Source organism: Metopolophium dirhodum, chromosome 6, assembly GCF_019925205.1.
Source record: "Metopolophium dirhodum isolate CAU chromosome 6, ASM1992520v1, whole genome shotgun sequence".
Taxonomy (NCBI): domain Eukaryota; kingdom Metazoa; phylum Arthropoda; class Insecta; order Hemiptera; family Aphididae; genus Metopolophium; species Metopolophium dirhodum.
Genome location: NC_083565.1, coordinates 11,903,304 through 11,928,849, shown reverse-complemented (window position 1 = coordinate 11,928,849; position 25,546 = coordinate 11,903,304). Strand labels below are relative to the sequence as shown.

Sequence of the window (25,546 nt, the reverse complement as noted above, 5' to 3'; positions counted from 1 at the left end):
TTTCAGCATCTCTTATGATGGGAAAGTGAATTTAGTTGATACAAAACTTTAGAAGTTAAATTTAAAAATTCACATTAATTTTCAAAAAAAAAAATTAAGGAAAACGAAGGGTTTTACGCCAAGTTTTACAATTTCATTTTAAGAAGTAAGTTAAGTTAAATTATTTTGTTTTTAATTTTAAAATATTTCACTATTTCAGTCTATTTTGTTTTCATGTCAAAATATATGTATCGTAAATTGTTTAAAGTTAAAAATGTATATTATTCGAATCTAACTTATATGGAAATACTGTATGAAGTATTAACACTATATCCAATAATTTAGTTTTGGGTTGGAAAAAAGTTAAGTACGCTAGCTTTGTATAAACAAATTAACTTTTTTTAACTTAATAAAAAGTTAACAAAAAGTGTATATTAACTTTTAACTTTTTGTTATTGGTGCATATTAACTTGACTTAACTGAGTTAAAACAATCATTAACTTGCCCAGCCTTGAATACCTATATAAAAACTTTGCGTGAACAACATGCTACACGCATATTTATATTTTATAATTAATGTACCTACCTAATTAAATTGATGTTATAGAATAATATGAAGAAGAAACCTTTATCGGTTTTATATATATGCTGAAGTTTTAAATTGTTTGATAAATATTAAGTAACCTATGTGGGTAGGTACCTACCTAAATATATACATTCAATAGTCAACAGTAATATACGTTTACCGTTTACGCATTGCAATTTACGAGTATAATATTATGGACATTGAACATGTACTTACCGTGATGTTAGGTCACACGTTTATTTTTTACACATAATAATTTAATATATAAATCATAAATCATAACCAATTATCGTGCACGAACCTATTTTAATAAAATATTAGAATTAAAGCAAAGTTTCAAGATGTTTGACAATTTTATCCAATCTATCTATATTTATTATAGATAAATTATTATTTATAAATCTATTTTCATATGTTTAAGGTTTAACTGTTAAACTATAATGCGCAATGTGAATTATTAATTTTAAAATACGAAATTAATAAATCGCGAAGGTATTTGTTAAATAATGGTAACATGGATTACATAACCAAGATATAATTTTATAAATAACATAAGGTTGGATTTAGGAGTGACCTTGTGTTCTTGTTATGACTCATGACTAAATAATAATAATAATTATTTAGTTTTGTTATGACTTATGTTGACTATTGACTCGTAATTAAATTACAAATTTTGCATTTAGTATTTCGTACAAACTATATATCCATAAATATTATAGGTATCAAAATATTGTTATCAGAAATCTAAAATTGAATACTAAATATTTCAACATTTTGGCCACTAGCCAAGACGTTTTCAAAATGATTAAAAAATCGAGATGTATCGATGAAAATAGGTCACATTAGTTTAATTACATCGTTTATTGTTGAGATAATAGAGATAATAATAAGATATAAGAAGCTAAAACCATGGATATACTTTGTATATAATAACCATGCATAGAGTAATTTTATTATTCTATGTAACCACGATTAAAGATATATTTACTATTTAGATATATCCACGGACCACGAATTGAGATATATCTTAATTCGTGCCTCGGACTAAGATATTATAATATATCATAGTCCGTGGATATCATGGTGTATCAATACACCTTGGTGGGTATATTTTTGATCGTGATAATAACTATTGTATTATATCTATGGACTATGATAATAACCGATAGGCGATAACAATTGACGATAACTGACTTCTGTAATCTGTGTTTGCACATTGCACTTTGCGTTTAATGTGGCCTGTGGCTTTGACACTACGGTGGTTTGTGTCATTTGCTTATGTGAATACTGTCCAGTGTCCATTATCCAGTGATTTTAAACAAACATTTTATTCTAATATTTGTTTCATATTTTAATCTTAAATTCATAATTTAATATTAAGTATATTTATAGTATTTACGCATTGAGTATCATTTAATTAAACAACCATGTCTATTCCACAAAGTTCTATAATGTCTACTAACTTATTATCTGTCAACACAGATGAACATCAGGTACATTGTATTATTATTTGATAAATTGTATGAATATATTAAACTGGCATTAAGCGTATTAGATACAGAATATTAACACAATTGTAATAGAACATGATATTTTAAAAATGTAATAACTAGTTATACCTATTTGCTTCTATAAAAATATGTATGTTTCTATTGTATGACTGAAGTACCTTACAGTTTACTTATTTATGTTAATTTTATAAATAACTAGATAAGTGTTATTTACTTATTTAATAACTCTAAACAAATAAATTCATTAATCCTACGTAAAAAAAAATACATTGGACTCATTAAAAAAACTTGATTATACTTTTTAATCTTATGTTGACTGTGGATGATAGCATTGTCATTGTATAAAGATCTGATTTTATAGTACAGAGTCTAATATTCATAATATTTTTCTAGTTTTAAAGTACTGCCATTAAATTATGGCTAATTATCATATAATTATTAATACTTTTCTTCTCTAAAATATTTTAAACGATATTTATACAATATATATATATTTTATATGCTATACTTTAATTTAATATTAATTTTGAAGCAACATAATATTCCTTATCTATTATTATACTTGCGTATTACTTTTGTTATAAACAAAAAATATTTTTGATAGTACTACAAATATTGTGAAGTGTCAAAAATGTGGAATACAAAGCTGGAATTTATGATATACTTTAAATGTAATACACAGATGTTCTTATAATATGGTCTAACTAATTACCTATACGGCAATACGGCTATGGTACCTAGTTATTTTATTTATACTGACTGTTTCATTAATTCACATATAACAATTTGTTAATATGTGACAACATCATGAGTCATGACATTGTATTAATGTCTACCAGGGACGCCTGTTAGAGATTAGGTGCAAAATACTTTTGGTGTCCATATATTTTTGTGTATATAACTAATTTGGGTTGATTCTAAGTTACACTGGTCACTAATATATTAATCACAATATAAACACTGTTATGATATCAATTAAAAAATATTTCGACCACCTAAGCTCAATTAATCACAATATTATACTAAGTATATAATAATAATAATAATATATTATCAAGAGAGGCTGGATTTTTATATTTAGGTAAGGTTTCTCAAAGTTTCATGTAACAACAGATATACACATATAATTTTATTTTGCATAAAAATGCATATTATCTAAAATTTGTATTCATAAATGACATATTTAGGAATATTTCTACTTTTTAAACAATAAATGACAAGAAACTTTAAAAAAAAATTGAATGTATGAAATAGAAATTTTTTATTTTGTTTTTTAATTTTTTATACTACTGGTATTAGCATTTTGAAGCATTAATGCGACGCTTTTTTTCTTTAAAAATTGTTTAATTTAGAACATAAAAATATGTATGCTAAATTGTTATAAATTGTTTCCATTTATTTGATTTTTTATGAAACATATTTGTCCAAGTTGTTAATTGTTTATTTCAATTTATTACACTTTTTCTTACACATTTAACACATTAAAAAGTTTATTTCAATTGTTTATTTTGTAGTTCTATTATCTAAGCATAACGTTTTAACATTAATACTTAAAAAATAATAATATAAGTTATAGGTAACTGCCTAGTCATTTTTTTATTTGAAAAAGCATATTTCATGGTTAAAGAATATTAAGAGAATATATATTTTTACATTATAAAAAAATGAAATGAAACAAATAAAATTGTATTCACATTCATAGAAAAAAAAAAAAAAAAAATTAGAAACCGAAAATTTCTTTAAATTTCTTAAAACAAATCAAAATATTTTTAAAATTGTATGGTGTAAAGAAAATGAAAATATAAACATTCAGTGAAAATTTCATGAAGATATGGTCATTAGTTTTAGAGAAACACCAAAAACCAAAATCGATTTTGTTAAAAACCAATTTTGTCTATAAATTGCCTTTTTTCTTTAATTTTTTTTTGTTTTTCCCAGAGCTTTTGAAAACAATTGTGAAATTTTTACTTTTAACCTCCATATTAAGTACCAAATAGATTCACTTTCGGTATTTTTCGGTTATCGTACTCCCTAAGCCAGAAATCCATTAAAATTTCAGGGGGGGGGGGCAGTTAAAAATACATGGATACAATTTTTTTTTAAGTTCGATTTTTGACAACATTTATCAAATTTAAAATTTAAAAATGATGTAGTTAAAAATGTATAAAATGTTCAACTTTTATAGCTAAGGATTAAAAACTTACAACAATAGGTTTCTCGTAAGTATGTTATTCTGTAACCAAAAAATCTCAAAAATATAAAAACACAGTTTTTTTTTTAGTTATTTTATGTTCAAATTTGGAGGAAATTAAAATAACCAAGAAACCGCTCAGGATTCGTTTTTCGTATACAATAATATTATATCATTGAATTCAAATTTTTTTTTTTTATTGAACTTAAGTCCGGCGACTATGGTCATTGGCTAGGACTGAATTCAAATTTAACACCATCAATGGATACAGTGACCCACTTGTAACCTGTTGTACAGCAAAGCGACATCCACTTACTAACCTTTTTAAAATTATTTATTTATTAAACGTATTGATACAATTTTATTTTTTTAAACACATTTTTCGTTTTTGACTACCTACTTACATTTAAAATATAAAACAATGTATATTCTTTTTACAATTATTTATTTATGAAATGTATTATGATAATTTGATTTTAGTTGCCCGGCCCTTAATTATAATATTTTTCCACTAATCTTCTACCCGATACCTATTTAGAGGAGGGTTGATAGGGTATATTATTACCTATCGACAAAAATTACTTCACGGGAATAATTATCAGGCCTTGTGGAGTTGTCAGATTTTGATAACTATTTTTTTATCTGAAAGAAGAAGACTTCCTACGGCCTGTAGGTTAGGTTAGGTTAGCATCGACCTCCGATTTTTTATTTAATTTAAAATAATATAATAATATAGTTTATAAAAAAACGCTTAAATTGTATTATTTTTGAAGACATATTATAAAGTTTGAGATTAAAATTTTGAAAAACGGAGTTCGTTGCGACCTGTAGAATATAATACTCTCTATTAGTTAAAAAAAAATGTATCAAATTTGGTCGATACTGCAAAACAGGATCATTATAACCGTAGAGCGTATTTTCGTCTACAAAATTACATTGGTCCCATAGAGGACGTGATATCCGCATGTCTTACAAGTGCGTAACATATCAAATTTTACTCTCAGCAGAACACGTGTTGCTCCGTTAGTTTAAAAATTAGAGTGAATTGACATCTTATAAAATCTAAAGATAAGATTATTATCTAGGAAACCTCTTGGTCTTTTTATTATATTTTAATTACCCATAGAGTTATGAATATTTTAAAATTGTATATTCTTTGTACATCTATAGTTAGATGTTATGCTACACGTGTTCTTGAGCCTAAAATTTACTATGTTATCTACGCACTTGTAAGAGGGAGACAACACATGCTGGTATCACGTCCTCTTAGAGTGTAAATGGTAGGCACAACAAAATATGAAGGGGTCCGTGCAAAAACAAGACAACAAAAGAAATTGCTCCGGTCAGCACTTTTTGTGGGCAGCATATTTTTGTGGGAGCTTTTTTTTAGAAAACAAATTTACAATGATTTCGGCAACAAAATGTTCTTAATAATATCATAATATAGAGAAATTTTGTGCAATTAATCTCCAGTCTCCACATCTGATAATACGCGTTTGTCGTCGAATATTAAAACCCATTTTTCTGTGCCTACTGCCTAAAGTCTAAACTAAACATTTCTTGTGGGCTATGATGTTAGTAACATCGTACTGTCGTACAATAGTGTCGTATACTATATCAAAAATGGTAAATTGTACAGGAGAGCGTTTTAAATATTTAGTAGCTCTCAGAGTATAGTATAGTAATTAATTTGTAAGTTATCTTCAGCCATAAATAAGTATAACAAATTGTATTCGAAAATTTCTTGTAAATTTGATGATATATTTTTTAAAACTTTAAGTTTACGTAACAGAAATAGTATTTGTTTATTGCTTTGATCATTTTACTAACTACTTATTTAATATTTATATTAACATACTTTTCTAATAATATATAATTACTGATGACAATAATGTTATTATTATTGTATTTCATGCCTAATATTATTAGATTCTGAGTGGAGGGATGAAGGCAATGATTTTACAATCATGTCATGAATGATTTTCTGTTTGTGTGTGTGTATTATATACGATAAATAGTTAAAATGAAATAATGCTTCGATTTTCAACCTCAGTATCTTTTTTTGTGGGAAACTGAATATTGTTTGTACTTTAAAGGTTTCAAAAAAGAAAACTTCTAGTAGTTTTCCAAACGACAAAGGAAACAAAAAATAATTGAAAAAAAACAGAAATTTTACAGAAGATTAAAGTTTTTGACAAAAAAATAGATTTTGATTGTTTGTTAAAACTAAAAAAAAATAACTAGATATTACATGACATTTTTTTAAATTATAAATTAATACCATTGGACGATTTGGTTTTTTTCTATAAATATTTAGGTATACCTATAGAGTTTTCCCATGGATTATATTGAATACTGAATAATAAATAGTGAATAATTAAATTTACATCAAACAATCAAAAGTGTGAAAAAATAACGTGTCGAACCGCCCAAACAAAATAATAACACCAGAGATTTTGACCAGGTCTTATTATAGATAATAACAATATTTTAAAATCTTTGTGGTTTTGAAAATAGGAATTTTTTTTGGTGGGGGGGGGGGGTGTTGACAGCTAGAAAATACTAAAATAGTAAAATACACATTTGTTGACGATTTTCAAGTATAATTTTGCCCTTACATTGTGCGCCTGCGCAATACAACTTGTCTTTTTTAAATGACAACACTAGATTTGGTTGGACCAAATGTTTAAGTCTAATTCACCTTTTAGTCATGACTAAAACCAAAATACAACAACGATTTAAAGTTTTTAAAGTTTCAATTTAAACGATTGAGTTAGGTATTAAATTGTTCAACCCTATTCAGATATAATTACTATCAGTATTTTTAATTTAACTTTTACTTATAATTAAATCAATTTTTGTGTTAAAACCATAACTAAAAGGCCAAAAAGATTTAAACAATCTGGCGTTGTTATTTAAATAATACAAGTTGTAAATCGCATGCGCACAAGGAGGGGGATAAACATTTTAAAATTGACAACAAACGTGTATTATAAGATTTATTTTGCTTCTCCCAAGAATCCTATTTTAATCTGATATTAGTGGATTCAAATATTTAAAAAGAAACTGCGAAATACTGAATGTGGAAGAACTTGTATTATAAAAAATATGGTATTAATTATCGTGTCATATAAAACCTTGTAGATATGTTGATTTTAGATTTTGAGCGGAGCAGTTTTACAATGATATATCTTAGATTCTGAGTGGAACGATGAATGTATTGATTTTACAATGATGTGTTTTTTTTTATTTTTTTATTTAATTTTTTTTGTATCCATCTCCTTTTAGGACAGTAAAAATGCTGAGATTTTCTTCAACAGTATCTTTTCTGATAGGAAAGTGAATCTAGTTGGTACTTATGTAGTTGGTCAAAAGTAAAAATGTCCAAGTAGTATTCAAAAGCGCCGTGAAAAACAAAAGAAAAATTAAGGAAAAACGGGAATTTTTAAGCACAATCTGTTTTTGAGAAACTCGATTTTGGTTTTTGGTGTAACTCTAAAACAAATGATCGTAGGTACATGAAATTTTCACTGATTGTTTATATTTGCAATTTCTAGACACAATAAAATTTTAAAAATATTTTGATTTGTTTTGAACTATTCAGGAACATTTTCAGTTTCCAATTTTATTAGTATTTTTTTCTATAGATGTCAATAAAACTTAATTTGTTGGTTACAAAAGCTTGAAAATTTAATACAAGGCTCCTACTATATTGTTACAATGATATTTGAAAAATATTAAAAATCACTAGCCACAGTTTTTATTTATAAGCATTTAAAATTCAAATCTTGACAAAATACGGAAAACTCACGAAAATTAGCAAATTATTTTGAGTTGAAAATTCATAAAAAATTTTCTTTTTAAAACTACGATTTGAAAATGTAATACAAGATTATCCATAACTTTGTCTACCTTTATAAAAAAAAAATAATGTCTACAAGAAAGTCAAATTACATTTTTATGAGCATTTGAAATTCATATTTTTACTACATTTGATATTCACTCGATTTCTCATGTGACGATTTTCTTATTTTGTTGTAATTAAAAAACGTATAACTGTAGATACTTGAAAATTTCACTGAATATTTATATTAGCATTTTCTATAAACGATAAAATTTTGAAAATAATTTGACTTTTTTTGAGCTGTTTACGGACAATGTAATAGGTACAAGGCCCTCGCACGTTGTTACAATATCAGTTTAAAAATATTAAAAATAGGTACATAGGCAAGCTGTTTTTTTATTAGTATTTAAAGTTCAATCGTGGACAACATTGTCATATTGAAAATTTGTTCGTATTAATAATAATAATAATAATATAAATATAATATAAAATATCCTTGGCTGACAAAACGTCTCGGCTCAGAACCGTTTTTATTATATTTTTGAATTCAAATTTAACACCATCCATACAGTTACCCACTTTTAACCTACTGCACTGCAGAGCGACACCCACTTACCTGTTTTTTTCGTATTAATAACTAATTTGAAATGTTTGGATCATAGTTTTTGTTTTGAAGAACTTTTAAAAAAATTGTCATTATTTTCTTGTAATTTTATACACCAGCTTATACAAATAACAGATAGCATTATATTATCTAAACATGCAGTTGATTTTTAATAATGAGGTGTATACCCGTGTACTTATACTTAATTTAATTTGGAATATTTTGTGGCCAAGATTTACCATAAGTCACAACTCACAATACTATTAAAATATGGTTACTGTTATTCATTATTGAAAAATAAAAACAGGTAACTTAACCTTGAATGTTTAAATTTGTCAATTTAATAAAATAACAACTAACAATAGTATAGGTTGTTGAATACTTGAATCACGCAATTTTTATGAAGGGGGCTATTGCTATATTTAGGCTCCTAATATCCGCTATTTTCTCAAGGTTTTATAGTTATTCCAATATTTTTAATTTTTTGTGAAGTTCATTGAAATATATTGAATGTATTGCTTTTATTAATTTGATTAATAGAACATAATCTTATTACTTTTATTTTATAAATTATGTAAATATGCATTCTTTACATCATAAAATATTGTTATAATTTAATTACTTAGGAAGGCATCTAAAAAATGTCCTTTAAATTAAAAAAAAATAGTTTTCAGAGCTATGATTCTAATTCATTCGAAGTCAAGATTTAACTTAAATGGATATTTGTTTTGTATTATCAAATATAATCAAGAATAATATTTAAGTGAAAATTATATTTATAAAATTAAAATTAAATGTTTTGAAAACTTTGATTACAAATAATATGGTATATAGTTTTTACCGTCACCGATTAAAAAGTAATTTAATTTATAAAAATTAGTTCACATAAATTATAATTCATTAGACGACTATATTTGTAAAGTACTCACTATATCGGTTTATTGAATGTTTAATTTTTAATTTTATGTTATAGTTATTTTTACACGAAACAACCGCGTTTAAAGTTACTCAAATTTCGTACTGCATAGGTCAGTGGTCTTCAACCTTTTTGGACTCGCGACCCACATTTTTAGGCCTACATTTTTCGCAACCCACGTAAGCTTTATAAAAAATCGAAAATTGCTTAATGCTTTGCAATAGTACTATTAAAACTGAATAAATAAAAATTACATTTTAATAGGTAGAATATTATTATTAATTGAAAATGTATAGAATTCATATGAAAATATAAAATAAAATGAAAATATGATACAAAAAATTTGATGTGAACTTTGTCCTTGAGTGTTTTCACATAATAAATTCCACCTTGGCTCAATTTGACTAAGCGCGATCCGTAAATCATCTTCAGTTTCAAGTCTGTTTCTCTTTGATGTTTTCAAATTTGCCATAGTAGAAAACGCCTTTTCACATAAATATGTAGATGGAAATATTAATAAAATTGAGATGGCTTTAGTTGCTAATTTTGCGTAATTTCCCGTGCATAAGTGTGCCCAAAATATTTCTAATGAAGTTTCACAAAACATTTGTTTCAATTTGTTATCACACGATAGCTCAATTAATTGATTTTCAATATCAATAGACATATTTACTGTCATTATATCTACTGCGAATGGTTGTTCAATCCACTCATAATTTACACGAATATCCTCAGGAAAATATTGGTTAAATAATTGTTCTAAGTTCGTCAAATGTTCGTTTACTAATTCAAAAATGTCTTCGAACTTGATTGAAGAATCTTCTTCTAAAAACTCACTAATGTTGGTGAAATTATCAATATTTCCAGAAGATACTCGAGCTTTTATAATACGAAGGTTTTTCTTAAATGATTCAATTTTTTTTGTATGATCTGCAAATATGTTAAAAAAATTGCCCTGCATAGACAGATTTAATTCATTGAGTAAGTTGAAAATATCAGCAAGTATGCCAAAGTAACAATCCATTTTGAATCTTCAAATAAATCTTTGTAGATTGAACTTTTACTATTTAAGAATAAAATTATTTCGTGTCGCAATTCGTAAACTCTTTGAAGACATTTACCTCTTGATAACCAGCGTACTTCGGTGTGTAACAATAGAGATTCATTGAATGAACCCATTTCTAAACAGAGTGTCTTAAATAAACGTGAATTTAAAGCATTTGATTTTATATAATTTACAATTTTAACAATTTGTGCTAAGACGTCAGTCAATGTTTTGGGCATTTTTTTTATGCAAGTGCTTCTCGATGTATAATGCAGTGTGTCCACTTTAAACTTGGAACAATGTCTTTTACTAATTTTATTATACCGACGTGTTTTCAAGTCATAGCAGCTGCCCCATCAGTTGTTATAGAAATATAATTTTTTAAATCTACGTTATTGTTAGTAAAAAAGTTCACTAACGTATCAAAAATGTTTTTTCCAGTAGTTGAAGTTTCAAGTTTTGAGGAGAAGAGTATATCCTCGTGGATTTTGTTGTTATAAAAATACCTTACATATGTAAGCAAAATCGCTTCGTTTGCAATATCGGTGCTCTCGTCAAGTTGTAAAGAGAAACCTGTTAACCGAGACAAAAGTTGCAATTTTAAATCATTACTAATAAGTGATATACGTCTAGCGACTATAGTATCAGAGAGAGGAATATTTTTTAATTGGTTTGCAACTTTTTCATTTATCATTTCCGTACACATTTGAATAGCATTTAATTACATTATGCATTTAATTATTAAAAAATTATTTTTTTACCTTTTATAATTTTTAAAATTTTATTTTTATTTTAAAAAGAAGACTTATCGCGACCCACCGGTTGAAGACCACTGGCATAGGTGATAGGTAATACCATTGAATATAATTTATAAATACTAATATTAATTACTTATTCTTAGCATATAATCCATTTATAATAAAAAATAAATTAGACGATTACGTATATTTTTTGTATTAACCAATCGAGATCCATAACACCTTCCTACTGTTTATACATACAATATACTTACGTATTTAATTATAAATAGTGTTTACTAAACAGTATACCCTGTCCTATATATAATATAAATTTAAACTCCGCTACGCCATATATTTTTTTACAGTCTTGTGTATAGTTTAATTAAATATAAAATTGAGTAGCTACACTTTCCAGTTATTTAATATTGCCTATGATTAATGGCCGATGTACACGAGTCTATAGTATTTAATGTTATGATAGCAAAGCAGTGCTGAACTTACGTCTTTAGCTTCGTGTGAACAGAACTAGATTGATTAGGTTTTGGCTAGCTTACTAGTGAAAGAGCTAGTAAGTAATAAGCTATAATGCTTATAACCTATAACGTTGCAAGCCAGGATAGTAGGATGGGGTTCTATTTTTTGAGCTGGCAGTTTCGCCCATCGCCGATCTTGCTTGAAATTCGTAGCATGAGTAAAAATGTAATTGGCATTGGCTTTAGGCCTGTAGCTTGTCAGGAAAAAAAAGTCCGAATAGTCACCCGGAATACTATATTGTTTACCTAGCTTGGAATATTAGCCTTGTGTAAACTGAGCATCATTATACTCGTTGCCGGGACGACTAATAACCACGGTGTAAAGTTCAAGCCTGGTTTTTTTTTTTATAAAAGTATTTGGATATTTTTAAAATAACTGGTTAAACGTGTCAATTATGATAGTTTTTAAAACTTACATAATAAAATATCTGTCCAGGCAATATGTACACACATCTTAACTCAATTATGTTTTAGTTATTATAATTTCGAATTTTGATTTGGACATAATTTAACGTAGGTTGTAGATAAAACATTTTAGATTATATATTTTACATTTGCACGTAAGAACAATCGTTTATTAATTATAATAGAAAAGACTAAGGTCTATAATAGAAATAGGTACCATGGCCCAAAACAGTGTGGAATCATTAAGAAAATTCAGGTCTGTGCTCGCCTGTGCATATTTACTTTATAAGATTATAATTTTGTTTTTTTGTGAATTTACCGCAATTGTATTTTGCATTAATTTTTATAAATACCTTAACTATTATTGTTTATTTAAATTCAATAATAAAAAAATAAATTTATATTATGTATAATATTATATTATTACGCATCATAGCAACAATAGTTCAACAACATTAATTTTATGTTATTTAGGTATATATTATTATATTTTCGTATACATATTTTAACATTTTTTTTCTGTTGAAAAATGTAATTGTACACAATAATGACTGAGTATCAAAAACAATTTGTTTTGGGCTGTCAAATTTTTAACCAATTACATTTTTATAATGAAGAGGTAAGAATTCTCATAATATATAAGAATCTGGTACCTAATAAACAGTTTATTATAAACTATAATAGCACTATTATAACTGCATATAAAGATAAAACGGTTTATTATTTTTTAAATATTATACCTCTCTGACGTTGTTTCTAGGTCTAGAATGAAGACACTGCTTATTTTATTCATTATAATAAAAATTAATTTTCACGTTAGAAATTACTATTTATTCAAAGACGTCATTTTTTCATTATTATTATTCATGACGTGTTGACGTCGCGGTCGATTAGTAGTGGAACTATGGATAGATAACTATTAGATAACATTGGTAATTGAAATATTGATAGCAATGAGACTTAATGTATTACTATTTAAAAATCATAGAAGGAAAGAAAAAAAACGTTTATAGTACGAATATATTATTGTTATTGAGAGCTTTCGATCGACACGGTACAATTGCGTTTTGCAGATTAGATAAAGGCTGTAGAAATACTACATGAGTTAGCTGTATAAAAACTGGTTTTATGAGTGAGGGAAGGCCAGTTTATGTTGTGTTCATAGTGACGGATGTTCGTTTGACGTTGTATTCGAGTAAAGTAAAATACATTTTGTAAAATTCTGTTAGAAAAAATGGTCGAGGAAACGAATGTCGGATACTCGGGAATAAATATTTCCACGAATGTCGTTAAGGTAATTTTTATTACATTCATTTGCATGTTTTACATTAGTTATCAAATTAAATTATATATTTTTGAGAAACATGATGCAATTTTTAGTAAATAAAGTACTTAATTTTCAAGTTATTGAAAATTACAAAACTATTGACTGTTTAAGTTTTAAAATATTAATTATACTGTTCTATTGTATTTAATACTATTTATTGATGGCATTCAAATAAATTCCTATTCATGGATTATTATTATTTTAATTTTTAATACCAACTGCATGACAAATATGTGTTTCTACTATATAGGTGATATTAAGATATAACATTATTTTAAATATTGAATTTACTATTTACATACCTAAAAATAGTAATTTATATTTTGGATAATTCAAATCAAAAATTTAATTATAGAATTATAGTATTAATTTAGGTAATTAAATATTTTAAATGTTATTTAAAAATAAAACGAAAAATTGTATTTTATTCTGAACTATTCACATTATTTTATTAAATTGATATTTGAACTAAGATTTCTCTGGGTTTAGAATAAAATATTTTTATTTATTAGGAATACAATTTTATTGTCTATTGAGTAGACATTAATGAGTATTATAAATTGTCAAAATTAGTATTATTTTTATTTTCCTATTTATTATATTATATCACATTTTAAAATAAAAGTTGGTATTTATTAATATGGCTTGTGCACATGTTTTAAAATAAAAATATTACCTATTTTACTATTGGTAATTTTTTATTGTCTTGCTTTAAAAAAATATTTTATAATAAAACATAAAAATATATTTATTATTTAAAACACCGATATTTGTTGTTATTACTTTTTAATATAATGCGTGCCAAATATTTGTATAGTATATTATAATAACGCATCACAATTCATGCTATGTTTAATAATGTAAGCAAAATATTTTACTATTTAGTTACATTTATTTTTATTCTTACATTTTGACTTTTTATTTACAGCCAAAAGGACACTCACGTGTACCTTCAAGTACAGACTTGAAAGAGTTCAAAGAAGTTACCCAACGGGATTCATTGGTACAACTAGAAAAAGAAATGACCGCTTTGCTTACAACTACAGCAAATGATAAAAAAGATTTGGCAAAATCTCAATTTTCGGCGTTTTCACGTTTATTTCAACGATTCCTAGAAGAATCTGGTCCATCAGTTGATTGGGACAGGATTGAAAAATTGCCTACTGATGCTGTAAGTATATATAATTGATGAAATATAAATATTTTCACTTGTTTTGACGACCTAATATTTGACCTACAGATAATTTTTGTTTGTTTATCAAATATTTTTTTTTTAATTGACTAATACTTCATAACCAATATAGTAATTTTTTATTTGACTTTAAACAAAAAAACAATTAGTTCATTAAAAAGGCAAAACATATTTTTATATCATTGATATTTGACTGTTCTAATGTAAATTTATCATTAAACTATTGTATAATTATTTAGAAATATATATGAATAAATTAATAGAAAAAATCATTTTTATATTTATTATATGCATCCTATAATTTATGATTACCATAACTGATATTGATATATAATGTATTGTTTGATTTAAAAATATAAAGTGATAGTAAATGTTAATTCTACACTTATTGTTAAAGTATAATTTAGCTATTATATCCGATTGTTAAACTTTTAACTTAATAATACAACTTAACCTATAATAGATTTAATAATATAATTCAAAATAAACAAATTAAACACAGTATTAAACATTTACAGTCATTTTTGATAATTCATGATAACGCAAACACAACAATACATTTTTATTAGATGGTTACTCAGATATTATAATTTTCAAAATAAATATAGTCCTGAATTTTAGTCTAATGTGATCTATGGACATATCTCATATCCTTTTTTAATTTTATAAATACATTGCCTCATTGTAATATAGATACGTGATTATGATACTTTATCAAAACCAAGTCCTGATGATATTCATTCAAAGCTTGAAAAATTGGTGGTGGTTAAGCTTAACGGAGGTCTTGGTACATCCATGGGGTGTCGAGGTCCAAAATCTGTTATACAAGTCAGAAATGATCTTACGTTCCTTGATTTAACGGTTCAACAAATTGAGGTAAGTAAATATCATAAAAAAAATTATTTTCATTATAACACTATTAATTTTGCTATTTTTTGACAGCACTTAAATAAAAAATACAATGTAAATGTACCATTGGTTTTGATGAACTCTTTTAATACGGATAAAGATACAGAACAAATTATTCGAAAATATAAAGGACTTCAAGTAGAGATATATACATTTAACCAAAGCTGTTTTCCTCGAGTATCTAAAGAATCACTTTTACCAATTGCACGTGACTGTGATATTGAAGGCAACATTGAAGCGTTAGTTTGATAAATAATATCAACATTTATTTTTTTATTTTACATAAATGACTTATTTTGTATTTCAGATGGTATCCTCCAGGTCACGGAGATTTCTATGATAGTTTTAAAAATTCAGGATTATTGCAAAAGTTTATTGATAGCGTAAGTTTTTAATATTTATTTAGTATAGCATAGCATTTGTTATCTCTGTGTAATATTTATTTCATGATCTGATCGCAAAACTGTTCTTTACATTACTCACTATTTAGAAAAACGGTTAAAATTAAGGAAACATTAAAAAATATACTATTAAGATATAAGTGCCTTACACAGCATTTTTTAAACATATTTGTTTTTTGTTTTTTGTTATTTATATATTCAAGAAATTAACATTAAATAAATATTAGTTTCTTTAATAAGTATTTAAAATAGCCTACATAGAGCACCAGATTAATACATTACTGCTTTACTAATTTGGAACTAGCCTTGTTTATCTAATTTTGTGTACATTCACCAGAGAAAACAAATATAATATATATTCTCTAAATACTACCAAATACCATTATTATATTTTAAGAATTTCATTGATAAATAGTTTTAATTCCTCAGGGGCGTGATTATTGTTTCATCTCAAACATTGACAACTTAGGTGCAACTGTTGACCTAAATATCCTCAATATGTTATTGGACCGTGGAACTAATCCCCTTGAATTTGTAATGGAAGTTACCAATAAAACTAAAGCTGATGTAAAAGGTGGTACTTTAATTCAGTATGAGAATAAATTGAGACTATTGGAAATAGCACAAGTTCCTAAAGAACATCTTGAAGAATTTAAATCAGTAAAAAAATTTAAGTTTTTCAATACTAACAATCTATGGATCAAACTTGATGCTATTGAGAAAGTTCTAAACGAAGGATCGATGAATTTGGAAATTATTGTCAATAACAAAACATTGGACAATAATTTAAATATCATTCAACTTGAAACGGCAGTTGGTGCAGCTATGAAATCTTTTAATGGTGGTCTTGGTATGTAAAATTAAAAAAAATTATTTTGTAATTATTTTAAATTTCTTAACATAACTCTTCTTTTTGTATGGAAAAAAATATAGGTATAAATGTACCTAGAAGTCGTTTCTTACCAGTTAAAAAAACTTCTGATCTTTTATTGGTAATGAGCAACTTGTACCACATGAGAAATGGATCATTGTCAATGAGTCCATTGAGAATGTTTCCTACAACCCCGTTAGTTAAACTTGGCGATAAAGATTTTGCCAAAGTAAAAGACTTTTTGTCTCGTTTTGCAACTATTCCTGATATACTAGAATTGGATCATTTAACAGTTTCTGGTGACGTAACATTTGGTCGAAATGTTTCTTTAAAAGTAAGAATTAAGTTCTGTAATTGTGTATTGAGTGTAAGATAAAATATTATTTATAATATAACGTACTGTTTTTAGGGAACTGTTATTATAATCGCAAACCATGGAGATAGAATCGATATCCCTTCAAATGCAACACTTGAGAACAAGATAGTGTCTGGAAATCTGAGAATACTCGATCATTAACCAAATTGCACATTGCTACTTATTGTTTGAAATATCACAAAATATTTTAACATTCATAGTATTGTTTTAGATATGTATATTTATTGTTTTATTTATTTTCAAAGTTGTTTTAGTTAATTATTTACAATAATTGTTATATTGAGAAATGGGGAAATCTAATTATTGCCATGCTATCAAAATGTTTTAAAAAAAAATTATTGATTTAACATGTTATGTTTATATTTTATACTGCTTGCCATTTTTTTTGTATACATATTATATTCACATACATAATTATTATAATCAAAATAAATCAATAGTTTTTAAATCCAACTATTGTTTTTTTTTTATACTACTTAAAAGATACAAGTTACAAGGCTTGTGTGTGATCAGTGATCACCTAAAAACAACCTATTGGTTTAATTTCAAAATAAAGTGCTCATATTATATATTTTTTATTTTTTATTTTTGATATAAATTTATAATATAATTCTATCGATTTTAAATATTTAAACATATAATTTATAATCCATTTACATTGACTATTTCTCAGTGGCGTGTTTCTGTACTAGACAGTGGCGGAAAAAAAAGAAAAAAGAATAACAAGAAACCATAAAAACCTAAATTAAGCATTGAAGCTACAGAAATGCACAGAATAACTGGAACATAATAAACAAAGAAACAACACCAAAAATTAGTTTTTTAATGCAATTCTAAATACTACACTATAACGATTATACCACTATTAGATTACTATTTTAGGTTCTAGCGGTATGATGAATGTATAGGTTTTCAATGATATGTCTTAACTTTTAAATTTCAAGTTTAGTTTTTGTGTCTAGAGACACCAGTGACTGACGTGGTGAACTTGGAATCTTTCAGAGGCAGCACCATAAAGTACCAATAACTCAATAAAGGCGTTTGCTGAAATTGTTTTAACTAACCGTCTTAGTTATTACTAAAATATAAAATAGGCAGTATTGAGAAGGAATGGATCCCTGAAATGATAAGCTATCTTTGATGCAACGAAGCTTGGAACTGCATTTATAAATAAAGAAAAAATAAAATTAATGAATTCTTGTTTTTAGGAACATGGCCAAAAATCCCAGGTTTTTTAAATTTTAATATATTTTTCTTTGTTTTTATGCGTTGATAGCTATGAAGGTTTTTTTTAGTTGGTTTACGTTTAATTCATTGATCATTGTTTAACATTACAAATAAAAAACGTATTATTCTAAAAGGTATTTTTTTTATAACATGGTTAGAAAAGGAAAGAAAATTGTAACGAGTTATTTTTATAGAGGAACTGGATTTGGAGTAAGTTCCTGCTTTGATAAGGAAGAAGGTCAAAAGTAAAAATATTCATTATATTTTAAATACTCTGGAAAAAAACAAAGTTTTTAACAAAATTGATTTTTTTTTTTGTTATTTAAAAAATTTTATTTGTAGAGAATTGACACTTCACCATTTTATATATTTAATATTTCCTATACACAATGGCATTTTCAATATATTATGTAGATTAATTTTAAGCAATTTGTAGTTATCTTAAACACGGGCATAATTTTTTTTTTATAAGCATTTAAAGTTAAAATGTTTTATTTGTATAACTAAGAATTGAAAATTTAAAACAAGGTTAATCGTGAGTAGTTCTGAGTTCATATTGTAAGCAAAAAATCTAAATAATATTATATAATTACAGTTTTTTTTATAGACAATAGATTAAAGTTTAGTACAATTTTCATACATAATTATTGATTGATATATAAAACCTTTTATTTTTTTTATATAAGCTGACAAATTAAAACCTTGCTAATTACAAATTACAATTCAATACAATCTATTTAGTACCTATTTATTTAGTATTTTCAACTCATGCCTATAGTATAAATGATCAGTTTTATTGAGCCATTACATCCAATACTTATATACAATACCATACCAATATCATATCCAATACTTTGTTTGTAGAGGTAGCTGATAGACACTTCCCAATATGTACTGAAAGGAGAGCAAGTCCCGTTAAACGCTCATTTCCAGTTTTGTTATGAAGCAATGGTTTTAGGGCGCTTTAGTGTTGAAAATGAACGTTTAACTGCTGTTGTAGAAACCATGGATAAATGAAACAGGTAGCGTCTGGATAAAACTTTGCATCACATGCATCCAAAATATCCATCATAGGTATCAGTGGGTTTTTTTTCTACATTTATCCATTTTTCAAACCATAATAAAAATTCAGACTCAACCACTTTTTCAGATATATGATCTTTGTAAAATATGTTTAGATTTTTAAGTTTCGAAACATTTTCGTTTAAAGCAAATTTTGGCATAGGATTTCAATTGATGATAAAACAACATTGTTTTGTTGAAAACGGTTTTACAAATTTAAAATGAAACTGTCTATTGATGGTACAAATATCGATGTTCTATAATATTTTATTTTGAATTAAATTATAAGAATAATGACTTTATATGCCAGTACAGAAAAATTTCGGGGGGGGGGGGGTCCAAACCCTGTGGACCCCCCCTGGATACGTGTCTGGCGATGAATGTATTGATTTTACAATGATGTGTTTTTTTAAAATTTTATTTTGAATCTGTCATCACCTTTTAGGACAGTAAAAGACAAATTTTCTTAACAGTATCTTTTCTGATAGGAAAGTGAATCTAGTTGGTACTTTGGGGGGTCAAAAGTAAATACTTTGTAGTAGTTTTCAAAAGCGCCGTGAAAAACAAAAGAAAAATTAAGGAAAACTGGAAATTTTACGTGAAATCAAATTTGGGTATTTGGTGCATCTCCAAAACAAATTTCTGTAGATACATGAAATTTTGACTAAGTATTTATATTACCATTTTCTATGCACCATAACATTTTCAAAATATTTTGACTTATTTTTAGCGGCTTACGAACATCAACAACTCTAGCAAGACCACAGGCCTATAAAAGTATAAACTAATGGACAGCGCATTCCACTCCGCCATGCCATCAATGCACGGGAATCATCTAAGAGAAAGAAAGAAGGAAGAACGAAGAGTGAGAAGAGTGAAAGTGAAAGAACATGAAGGGGGTAATCATACGTCTATGGAGACTATAATACTGTATTTCCCCCCACGTTCTCTTTTCTCTGTTACTCTATGATCGTACCACTGACCTCTCTCTATATGCGCTGTCCATTAGTTTATAGGTCTATGATCAAGACACTCCACGAATTAAGATTTATAAGGTATATATTATTATCTTAATTCGTGAGACACTCTAACGGCGCCACGACTGCATCGCTATCTAGTTTCTCTTTAACGAAGAACCTTATCTGTTTTACAGGCCCGGCGAGTAGAGCACTGGTACAGATTATATTATCATTATTATCTACGCTCAATATTGCCCATTGCCAGAATTGGAAAAATTGGTGAATTGGTCCCTATAGTATATGATCCAAGATTGGCCCCAACTTGCTAGTACCACCTACTCGTGACAAACTACATTTGTCTTTTGTCATGATTACTATAAAGTACCGGAACCAGACTTCGGGAGCACTAGACTATTATAAGAGGGCTTGAGGTTCTGGCACTGAGGCAGTGAGACTGTAAGAGGCGGCTCTCTAAGACATCTCATGCCTGCTCATAGAAAAGGTATATAATTACATCTGGTACTCTCGTTCAGCTTTGAAATTGTTATTACTTACAAGTTACAAATTTACAATGAACTAAAATATTTGGCTGGCGTCTTCCACAGAAATGTAGAATAACGGTGTTAATCTGTGATGCTATCTGCAGTTTTTATTTATAAAATGTAAAAATATACTTATTTAAATAATTATACCACAGATTATAATATAAAAATGCATAATTACCAGAGTATTTGTTTTTCTTATAGATATTTAGAAGAAATAAAAAAATGATCAAGTTCAAGTTGAAACCATTAAATGTTGATAACAGGAAACGTTTTAGGTCATTTTTGTCTTCAAATGAAATACGTAATCGATTCATTGATTATTTTGTGAAAGAGAATGATCACAAGTACATTAAATCTAGTCCAGTAGTACCATACAATGATCCTACAATAGCCTTTGTAAATGCTGGAATGTGTCAGGTAAACATATTATAATTATACAGAAAAATGTATTGATGATTTTTTTTTTTATTAGTTTAAGAGTGTGTTACTCGGTCAAAGAACATTAGCAGCCAATTGTGTTGCCAATAGTCAAAAGTGTATAAGGGTTGGTGGTAAACACAATGATTTGGATATTGTTGGTTCTGATGGTTACCATCATACATTCTTTGAAATGCTCGGAAACTGGTCTTTTGGACACTATGGCAAGGTTGAAATTAATTTAAATTGAGTTTGGCAAATCTGTAAAACTTTATTTTTATAGGCAGAAGCATGTCATCTGGCTTGGAATTTATTGACCTTGCCACCCTTTAACATACCCACTGAGCAATTATATTGTACCGTATTTAATGGTGATACAACACTTGACGTAGAAGCTGATAATGAAACTCTTCAGATATGGAAACATATTGGGTTAATATTGTTTACTTACCTATAAACTAAAAAAACTTGACATTATTTAATATTTATGTATTGTTACAGTGTAAATGATGATCATATTGTTATGAATGGAGTAAATGATAATTTTTGGGAAATGGGAGAAACAGGACCTTGCGGGCCTTGTACAGAAATACACATTGATTATCCTCCTTCTGGTGGGAAAAATCTTATTGAACTTTGGAACATTGTTTTCATACAATATTCTCGGTAGTTTTTTTCTTTTTCATTAAAATTGATTTTAAGTTAACCGTTAATGAATTAGATTTTATGTAGAGAAAAAAATACTATGCGCAAGTTACCAAATTATTTCATAGATACTGGAATGGGATTGGAACGCTTGACAATGGTGTTGCAAGATAAAACATCTACTTACGATACAGATTTATTTTCTTCTATATTCAACATTATATTTAATGTAAGAAATTATTACAACTAACAAAACTATAACATTTTTAATTTTGAAATGTTATTATATTATTACTAGGCATGCAGAATATCAAAGTACACAGGATTATATGACGGCACGGGTTTGGATACTTACTATCGAGTATTAGCAGACCACGGACGGATGATTACTGTTGCACTCTCGGATAATATGTTACCCAGTCAAAAGTTGTTTCTTTAATAATTTTAAGTTTTGAATTGTTAATTAAGGTGTTTTTTACTATTTCAGTCATAAATTGAGAAGACTTATACGAAAGTCATTTATATTGGCTGAAACAAATTTCAAAATTCAGCCCGGCTATACTTTGATGTGTGATATAGCTAATGAAGTTTCTAATAGTCTTGGTAATGTGTATCCAGAGTTGATTAAAAACAATGAAAAGGTTATATTACAGTTATGATAATATTCTTTAATCTATAAAGAGTGAAATTTAAATTTTCTATATAATCTTAAGTAATTAAATATCAGTATTCACTTTTAGGTCAAACATTTAATTAAACACGAATACGCTATATTTAACAAACTAAGAATATCTGTTTCCAAAGATTGGAAAATGATGGTTGAAGAATGTCCAATGTTAAAAAGTTTTAATCCGTATGAAGAATGTACTGGATTTGTGCCAGCTTGCAATTACTTAATTAAACACAAAAATATGAGCAATATACCAGCATTTACATTGTATGATGCATTTGGTCTTGAAAAGAAAACAATTGGAAGGCTAGCTGAAGTTATGGGTAAATTATTATTGTCCTTATTATTATTAATTTAATATAGGTAACTTTAATGTATTTTTTTGATATTCTAGGAAAACCAGTGAGTTGGAATGAACTTGATGAAAAATTAAAAAAATTGCAAATAAAAACCATTAAACATACTGAAAAAAAATCAAACAATTACATGACAGGAAATATACCTAAAACTGATGACAGTTTCAAGTATGAAGTTATTCGCAATAATAATGAATCATATTTATCACCAGTACTTATTGCTAAGCTTCTAGCAATTGTCGATATTAATGGTAACATTGTGACTGAGCCTGATATTAAACAGCAAGGAGATATGGTTTCGTTAGTGTTGGATAAAACGTCCTTCTATTGTAAAGCTGGTGGACAACAAAATGATATAGGTATAGTTACAACTAACAACGGAATAGTGTTTGATGTTATTGGCGTAGACAAAATTGAAGAAAATGGTGTTGTGTTGCATCATATTAAATCAAGAGATTGGCCCATGTTATTAAGGTACTTTTTATTTTTGCATTGCCGTTTCAAAAATTAATATTATATATGTGAATACATTTTTAGTGAAAAGGAATTACATGTTCAAGTTGATTCAAACAATAGACTTGGTCTAATGCGAGCTCACTCATCAGTTCATATATTAAATTCTGTTTTAAACTCATATTTGGTTGTTACTACTCAATTGTCAAGTTGTGTCAAAAAAGATTTTATGTCATTCACATTTGCGCTCTTTGGTCAAACGTTTTCACTAAAAGGTAAACTATTGTTAACAAGATATTTGATTTTATAGTTTGTTGACATTAATGATTACATGTTATCCTTATGTTAATTGTACAGACGCCTTAGTGATAGAAGAAAAAGTTAAAAGTGTAATACAATCTGCAGTATCAGTTAAAAGAACAACAGTGACATCTAATGATTTAAACCAAATTAATGTCACATTACTTCCTGGAGAAGTGTATCCAGACGAAGTACATTTAATAGATATGTATAGCAATGTTGATGATTCATATATATCAAGAGAAGCATGTTGTGGTACACATGTACAAAATACTTTAGATGTGATTGATTTTTCTATAGTCCAATATAAATGTAACATTAATGAATGTACCATAATGGCAGTAACTGGGCCTCTGTGTACAAATGCGAGTGATTTTGGTCAACAATTATTAGGAAAATCAAATTTTGTTGAAGATTTGGCAAATTCAACTAATTTAAATAATATTTCTCCAACAAAGGTAAATTACTCAATAAAGTAAAATGCCTTAAGATGATAATCATAGGACAATAAAAAAAATAAAAACTTATAATTTTTTCACTAATTCTAGTGACTGCACCCAATTCATATAATATTTTGATATCACTTTTTAAGTGGAAACATATTAATGAGATTTTACTATTTTAATCAATATTTTTAAACATTTTAAACTTAAGGTGAATCTGTTGATGGATAATATGAACCAATTAAAATCAGAACTGAAAAATATTCCTCAAAACTATATACCATTGAAAGATCAAATTCAAATAAATAAGAAAATCTTTGCTATTGAAAGAAAAATTCAGAAATTAACAAAAGAAAAAAAGATGTAAGTAATTTTAATGTTATAATAATTGTATTGGAATTGACTAATCTATTGTATTTAGGCAAATATTAGGTGATGCAGTAAAAATATTATGCGAAGATAGTTATGCTGTGGGTTATGTAGAATGTGATGTTGCCTACCTTAATGACAATTGTTATGATTTTGAAAATATTATACATATTTGTGGTGAAATACCTTGTTTATTTTTAGCTTACAATAAAGAGCACATCCATGTATACTTACGAATTCCAAAGGTATATCACATAATTAAGGAATAGAATGAATAGATTGTTTTAATAATATTTTGTTGTAGGAACACCCAGAGGATGTAAATTGGTTAAACAATTTTTGGAACAAATTTGATATTAAACCAATTAAATTTAAAAACAAAATCCAGTTCAAAGCTACTGAATTTAAAGTAAAACAAGTAGATAAATATATGGCATTAAAGCTTATAGATAATGTGATTCGAGATGTAAAAAAAAACTATTTTAGTAATATATGAAAAAGATTAAAAATCCTATTCAAAACTTCAAACTGATTTTTTTTTTTATTTGGTTTAAGGCTTTGATGACTGAGGTCATTAGCATGTAGATTGGTAGAGTAGGGTTGGAATGGTCGGTTAGAAACACATGTATGTGTGTCAAGGTTTTTGCGTACTATGAACCTGGGTGGTCAT

At 26.8% G+C, this 25,546-nt stretch overlaps 2 protein-coding genes across 4 annotated transcripts; both read left to right on the top strand.

Annotated features, from left to right (window-relative positions):
- The first annotated feature begins 1,799 nt into the window (after nucleotides 1-1,799).
- Nucleotides 1,800-17,883, top strand: LOC132947124 (UTP--glucose-1-phosphate uridylyltransferase-like). 2 transcript variants are annotated; one of them, XM_061017319.1, is made up of 8 exons: nucleotides 1,800-2,058; nucleotides 14,610-14,852; nucleotides 15,567-15,749; nucleotides 15,816-16,021; nucleotides 16,090-16,165; nucleotides 16,613-17,033; nucleotides 17,117-17,388; nucleotides 17,464-17,883. In XM_061017319.1, exons 1-8 carry the CDS (start codon nucleotides 1,993-1,995, stop codon nucleotides 17,569-17,571), a joined length of 1,575 nt encoding a protein of 524 aa, XP_060873302.1. In that variant the 5' UTR covers nucleotides 1,800-1,992; the 3' UTR covers nucleotides 17,572-17,883. The 2 variants fall into 2 exon arrangements, with proteins under 2 accessions (XP_060873302.1, XP_060873303.1); XM_061017320.1 differs by lacking the exon at nucleotides 1,800-2,058 and adding an exon at nucleotides 13,485-13,648.
- Nucleotides 17,884-20,929: 3,046 nt separating this feature from the next.
- On the top strand, nucleotides 20,930-25,404 carry LOC132946963 (alanine--tRNA ligase, mitochondrial-like). Of its 2 annotated transcripts, none has more exons than XM_061017099.1 (15): nucleotides 20,930-21,180; nucleotides 21,425-21,640; nucleotides 21,696-21,869; nucleotides 21,924-22,072; nucleotides 22,142-22,306; nucleotides 22,373-22,514; nucleotides 22,584-22,711; nucleotides 22,773-22,926; nucleotides 23,026-23,278; nucleotides 23,350-23,785; nucleotides 23,849-24,039; nucleotides 24,122-24,522; nucleotides 24,719-24,870; nucleotides 24,929-25,121; nucleotides 25,181-25,404. In XM_061017099.1, the coding sequence occupies exons 2-15, from the start codon at nucleotides 21,446-21,448 to the stop codon at nucleotides 25,370-25,372; spliced, it is 2,925 nt and encodes a 974-aa protein (XP_060873082.1). In that variant the 5' UTR covers nucleotides 20,930-21,180; nucleotides 21,425-21,445; the 3' UTR covers nucleotides 25,373-25,404. The 2 variants fall into 2 exon arrangements, with proteins under 2 accessions (XP_060873082.1, XP_060873081.1); XM_061017098.1 differs by having other exon boundaries at nucleotides 20,930-21,340.
- Nucleotides 25,405-25,546: the final 142 nt, after the last annotated feature.